The 6,474-nt window shown below is 41.1% G+C and overlaps 1 protein-coding gene across 9 annotated transcripts in view; it reads left to right on the top strand.

The window, feature by feature from the left end:
• The window catches only part of triob (trio Rho guanine nucleotide exchange factor b), a 121,418-nt gene that overhangs the window by 40,249 nt on the left and 74,695 nt on the right, over positions 1-6,474 (top strand). For 8 of the 9 annotated variants that reach the window (XR_004332295.1, XM_032517632.1, XM_032517635.1 and 5 more), the window contains 4 exons: positions 1,667-1,859; positions 3,123-3,227; positions 3,426-3,896; positions 5,516-5,638. Coding sequence is in view for 8 of the 9 variants with exons in the window: in XM_032517632.1 (XP_032373523.1) it covers positions 1,667-1,859; positions 3,123-3,227; positions 3,426-3,896; positions 5,516-5,638 (892 nt within the window). In the remaining variant the exon portion in view is untranslated. Of the gene's footprint in view, positions 1-1,110; positions 1,266-1,666; positions 1,860-3,122; positions 3,228-3,425; positions 3,897-5,515; positions 5,639-6,474 lie in introns of those variants that run through there. The other variant, XM_032517636.1, reaches the window with a different exon arrangement.

The following is a 6,474-nucleotide window of genomic DNA, read 5'->3' as shown; positions in this document are numbered from 1 at the left end:
CACACACACACACAGCTCTTGTTGTGTCAGACTTTCCCACCTTGCTTTGATTTAAAATGCTGAAGCATTACCTTAGGCTACACAGAGCTGGGATGGTTTTATTTGTGATTCTCTGAGAAGATTCAAACCCCCTTCGCTCCCCACACCCCAACCCATCATTTCCTCCTAACTCTCTTGAAAAAGCTATTTCACCTTTTTGTAGGTTAGCACAAGGTTCCTTTTATTAACTCTTCTCTAAGTTAGAGCGGGTCAGGTCCACATGTAGTAAGACACAGTGTCATTTAGATTTTTTTCTCTTTAAGTCGTAAAAATATGTTGTCTTTTCTTTCCCGTTTCCCTGTTTTCAGGAAGCATGTAGCCACAGGATGTTCTTGCAGGGTTGTACTCCATGGTGCTCTCTAGTTCTGTGCATGCTGATGTTTAAGTCTAGAAGCGCCTTTCCTTTGCATTTAACACTTTGCTCCAGGCTGTTCAGTTTGGAGTCAGTTGTGATGAGCTTGGAGCTTGCACTCTTCTGTTCTGCTGCTTCTGATCCCAGCACTGTGCTTTCTAGTGCTTTACAGGTCGAGTGCTTTAAATCTTTGTTTGGAGTTTGGATATTTGTCTTGAGGCAAACGTTGGTCCAGATCAGTTATTGCAAAAACTGGGTCCAGGTTTCTTCTGGGATGTGCAAGGCAAAATGAAAAATAGTCAAGATCTGCGTATTTCAGTCAGCAGTAGTCAGTATGATACAAATCTTTGTATTATGATAGTGTGCAATTCTGTAACAAAGTCCAGGAACAAACTGTGCTTTTGCCTTCTACTTTTGTGTTACATTAGTTGGTGTTCAGTTTCTATTGCAGACTAAGCTCTATAAAACAGTTTCATGTTACAAATGTATTCTTTATTCCTTCCTCTGTCCCATACTTAAAGTTTTTAATCTCAGAATGAACCAAGTGTCACTGGCTCACTAGGAGGGCAGCTGGATTTCTTTTTCTCCAGTCTAAATATTTCTTCCATCTGTAACTTTTTTCTGTGACATTGTCTCTCGTTGTCTCTCTCTTCTCTCTTTCTCTCTTTCTCTCTCTCTCTCTCCCACCCTCCCTCCTCCTCGCTGTTTTTCTCTATTCATTTGGTTGCTGATCTGTTCTCAGAGAGTGAGGTCAGAGTGAGTTAGAGCAGGAGGGCCTGCGTCTGTTTCTGTCTCCTAGCTAGACACATTCAGATTAAAGCCTTTAACACTGAGAAACAACCTTTTATGGACTTATACAGAAGCAGCACTCCTGGTAAGCAGCAGTGGAAATTTCAACACTTGAATGTTTTAACTATTCTTTTTCCTCCCCAGATGCTCAGGAGATTTGCATGAGATCTTCTGACTTTAAATCTTTTGGTCATTTTAGAAGTTAGATTTTTTTAGTTTTGTGGCTTCAAAATGTCTTTATTTCTGCTACACGGGCAATGATGTGACTCAATACTTTGACATTGTTGCTTTCAGCTCATTGAGGTTTGTTCAGTCACAAATCAATCACATCTGCTCATTTTGTTGTGACTTGTTTCGACTCTCCCCTAAGCTGTCCTGGCTTCAAGTTAGCATAATAAAATCATTTAGAAGCAATGTTTATCTAATGTGTTAATTTGCTTTTTATCCCAGGATCTGACCTCTTTATGTGTGTGTTTTTTTCTGCAGTGAGGAGGTGGCCAGACATGGCTTCACAGTCATTGTGGACATGCGTGGTTCTAAGTGGGACAGCATCAAGCCTCTGCTGAAGATCCTCCAGGAGTCCTTCCCATCTTGTATCCACGTCGCCCTCATCATCAAGCCAGACAACTTCTGGCAGAAGCAGAGAACCAACTTTGGCAGCTCCAAGTTCGAATTTGAGGTTGGTGAACTACTAAGACACAAACCAGATTAGGATTTGTAGTTGTGGATGTTTTACATGAAACCATTAGTATTATAGTCTCTTTTAAATATACAGGTTCATGATTATTGTTATGTTTTCTTAAAGAGATTGAGGTATTGGTAGTGCTCATTTCATCAATATATTATTATACTGTATATATAATTAAGATTAACAAAGTTTATTGTAACTTATTTCTTTTCTATTTAGTTTAACATAGCCATTGGTCTTAATTTATCAGCTCTAATTGGCTTGCTGCTCTGTGACAGTAGCACTGTTCTGTCCCGTGTGGGCATGTGGTGGTGGTATATTTAGTCCTGAGTCTGACCCAGTTACTATGGTAACAGGATATATAGGACATGGTGAAGCATTGCATCCCAACAGTAGTGAATTGGGTTTGTTTTTTTGTTTTTAATGTCAAACTTGTAATGTATTTGAGTGGCCACAATGATTGCCCAGAGGTCACCGGTTTGAGTCTCAGTCTAAAAAGTTCTGGATGGGGGAAGTGATCAAGATGACTCTTCCTTATCAAGTACTGTTGAGCTATTCATTATCAAGCAATGCATCATGATGTTTTAATTGCACAGCTCCCTGCTGCCATTGCGTGTAGGTTCACACTTCAAACTTGGTTACTCTATATATATATATAGTGTGTCTGAGTGTTCTTGCAATTTAAAACAAGCTAAGAAACGCTCCGTTATTAAAAAAAAAAAAAAAACGTTATTATGGCATCTATACTGGAGAGCACTCATACAGAGTCCAAGCCTAAATCTGACCGTTTATTTTTTGTTTTTTCATTGTTTCCCTTGCTTAAGTGAACCTCAGCAGTGTCGGTTTCTATATTGCCTTAGAGTTTAAGTCTGTGTATTTTCATCTTATTAACGATAAAATTAAAGCTGCTCAAAATGTCTGGAATGTTTTTTTTGGGGGAGGGACACCCCACCCATCTAAACAGTAGACATGTATAGTCAGTGATTTTGCACATTCTTTTCCTAATCTTAGTTTAACAGTTGGAAATATGATGAAAAGTCAACATTTAATCAGTTTGGAATATTGAGATGATGATGACTGTGATGATGATTAAATTGTGATGTCTTTCCATCTTTGTCTCCCTCTTATCCTCCGTTTGTCTTGTTCATTTCGTTTCTTTGCCTGCATCCACCCTCCACCCATCTTTCCTTTTGTCTGTCTCTTTATTGTCAACTTTGACTTCATTTGTCCCACGTACATCCACCCACACACCAGACGGTGATGGTCTCCTTAGAGGGTTTATCCAAGATTGTGGACCCATCCCAGCTGACAGCTGACTTTGAGGGCAGCTTAGAGTACAACCATGACGACTGGATTGAGGTTTGGGAACTTTCTTTTTTTGTTCTTTTCTTCTGCTCTTTAAAATTCCCACAGAAAGATACTGGCCTTTGATTTAAGGCTTTTTGAGGTTAAGAAAACAGTTCTGCTCTTCTTAGCAGGACTTTATCAGCAAGTCTTATATAATTAACCAATACTTAATTAGTTGAAATTTAGTGGCACTGTTAACTTTCCTTCCAGGTGCGGCTGTCATTTGAGACCTTTGCCAGCGATGCAGCGCGGGCACTGGCACGCCTTGAGGAACTCCAGGAAACCTTGTCCCAGCGTGATCTACCGCGGGACCTGGAGGGGTCTCGGCGGCTCATGGAAGAACATGCAGGGCTAAAGAAAAGGGCCACTAAGGCATCGGTGGAGGAGCTGGATGCACAGGGACGAAGGCTGCTACAAAGGCTACAGTTACAAACTGCAGGAGGTGGAAGTAGCAGTGAAAGCGGGTACGGTAACCGCAGTGGCGGAGCTAGTGGAGATTCCAACGACCATCATCACGGCTTCCATGCACATGCAGACGCACACAACCTAGTTGCTAAAGTGACGGGTTTGTTGGATAAGCTGCATGGGACACGGCAGAATCTGCAGCAGCTGTGGCACATGAGGAAACTGAAGTTGGACCAGTGCTTCCAGCTGCGTCTGTTCGAACAGGATGCAGAGAAGGTCAGCGTATTCTATTCCGTTCTGTTCTGTTCTCTAAGCAATTAACATAATGGTTGGCAACCATTTTAATTGGTTCCTTGCTGTGTCCTTATATTCTTGCCCTTTGGTGCTTTAAAGCGTAACTCTCGCCAAAAAGCAACCTAGTGTCTTTTTGTGAATCAAACTTTTGTTTAAAAGCATAATAAGGACAGAAGCGCCACTTTTAAGATTTACCATATTTTCGTTTTTTGGTCAAATTTTGAATGAGAATGCTAGGGCCACTACTATGATCACGTCAAAATCACTATTTTTTAAAACACTACAAACACTGAAAACACTGAAACTTTGCTCAAAGTATCACCAGGGGCTTTACACATGAACTCGAGCATTGAGAACATTGTTTGTGTACATGGAGTTTACTAAAAAGAAAGTTTTTGAACGACTCATTTAAGCTGTTGGTTTATGCCGCTGCCATCTCGCCAGTCAAAAAGAGTTTGTGTACAAAAACAATGTTTTCAATGCTCAAATTCATGTGTAGAGCCTCTGGTGATACTTTGAGCAAAGTTTAGGTGTTTTCAGTGTTTGTAGTGTTTTAAAAAGAGTGATTTTGATGCGATCATAGAAGTGCCCCTAATACTCCCATTCAAAAGGCCATTTGACCCAAAACAAAAATATGGTAAATCTTAAAAGTGGCGTTTCCATCCTAATTATGCTTTTAAATGAAATTTAACCCTAGATTGCATTTTGGCGAGAGTTACGCTTTAATGCGCAGTTTATTTCTTGAAACATAAATATATTTCAAGCCGCGCAGGAGCTAATCATGCATGTCAGTCTTAGCCAGGTGTTTGAAAACATTATATTAATCCAGACATTTAAATCCTCAGATTAACTTTCATCCCTTTGGATCCTAGGATAGTGAGGCTGTGAATACAGTTTTGCTGATGGGCGGGCATTAGTTTACTGAAACTACTATACTGGCTACTATACTGTTGATAGGAGGCTAATGTACAATATTCTGATTATATAAATGCGTATGTTTTTGACTAGCTGTGGGTTTATCTTAAAAAAGCTTTTTTTGTTATGTTAAGATTGGGTTATTTTGTGTTTTTCTGTGCACTCAAGCCCTACTATAAATCTTGGTCAAATTATGTGAGCTGTGCGTTTGTGTGCATGGAAACAGAGAGGAAATGAAAGTGTGTGCCTCTATGTGCTCAGTGTTTCAGAGAGGGTGATGTTGTGTGTCTGGAGCAGGGAAATGTAACTGTGCAGATCTGAAGGGAAATGCATAGGACAGCTATTGAAAGTGTTAGAGCTGTAATTAAACACACCTTTTCCATACACCAAACATGTAGAGAGAGGAACATACTGCCATATAAATGTAGGGTGAAGCGAAGCTGACATTACACACAAACACACACATCTTGTTCTTTTGTTCTTACTTATTACAGAGGTGCTTAAAGATGACTACCTTCTCAAACTCAGTGCAGTGATGAAAGGTTTTGGTCAATTTAAACACCAAACACAGGCCCTCTCTTATTCTCACTACTGTTGCTGCGAGTAAACACCAGCTGGAAAGACCCTTTTCATTTGTAGTGCGTTCTGTAACACTAACGGCATTTTCTCCCCCTCTTTGTGTGTAGATGTTCGACTGGATCATGCACAACAAAGGTCTTTTTCTCACCAGTTACACAGAGATCGGAGGGAACCACCAGCATGCTGTAGAGCTGCAGACCCAGCACAACCACTTTGCTATGAACTGCATGGTAAGACATTGTCTTTGTCTCTGTTGTGCACACACACATGCACAGGCGACGCAGTCACTAACTATCATCATTACTGTCATTCACACTAACAAGCTAAGGCCTCCCACTCTTGTACAACCACACACACACACACACAAACACAATCATGCACCTCTTCTTTTGTCCCGAACCATCCTCTCCCTGTGGGCTATGACTCGCGTAGACTGATACTTTCTGTCCTGCTACTGTCTCCCTCATATTAATCGGATGTTTTCCACTCCGCCTCAACTCTGCCCCCTCTGTTATGTCTTGTCACAGTGCTGTTCCCATAATTGACCCATATTACCTCCCTGCCCCTCCCATGGCTGTGTGCTGCCCTCTGCTGCTCTGCTCCGCAACCCTCCCTGCCCTCCCTCACCCTACTGTAGTCTGTGGCGCTCTGCTGCCGACTAATGCTTGCAGCTGACGACATTATACTGTATCGACTCTGCAGTCTTACAGTGCTCTGTGCTGCAAGTTCTTATCAAAACCTTTAACCCCTAATGGTCTTGCTCACTAAAAACATACATCATCAATACCTGACCCTTCCTGTTTGAGTTTGTCTTCGTCTACTACAAACCATACACTTCCCTAATTCCTTGTCACATCAGTGACTGTCACATTGCATTCCAACATACATTATTATCCCTGTCTGGCAGAGCTAACTACTTATTTAAACCAAGCTTGAACTAGTTGATACATATATCAAGGATGTACAGGGTGGACCTTTGTCAGCAATACTCATTACATTGGGACTGAAAGTGGATTCAAAACTATCCCAACTGAGAACAAAAAAAAACACGTCCAGACCATTACCT

The sequence above is a fragment of the Etheostoma spectabile genome, chromosome 6 (assembly GCF_008692095.1).
Source record: "Etheostoma spectabile isolate EspeVRDwgs_2016 chromosome 6, UIUC_Espe_1.0, whole genome shotgun sequence".
In the NCBI taxonomy this organism is placed as follows: Eukaryota; Metazoa; Chordata; class Actinopteri; order Perciformes; family Percidae; genus Etheostoma; species Etheostoma spectabile.
Note: the sequence above shows the minus strand (reverse complement) of the source record. Positions and strands in the feature narration are given on the sequence as shown.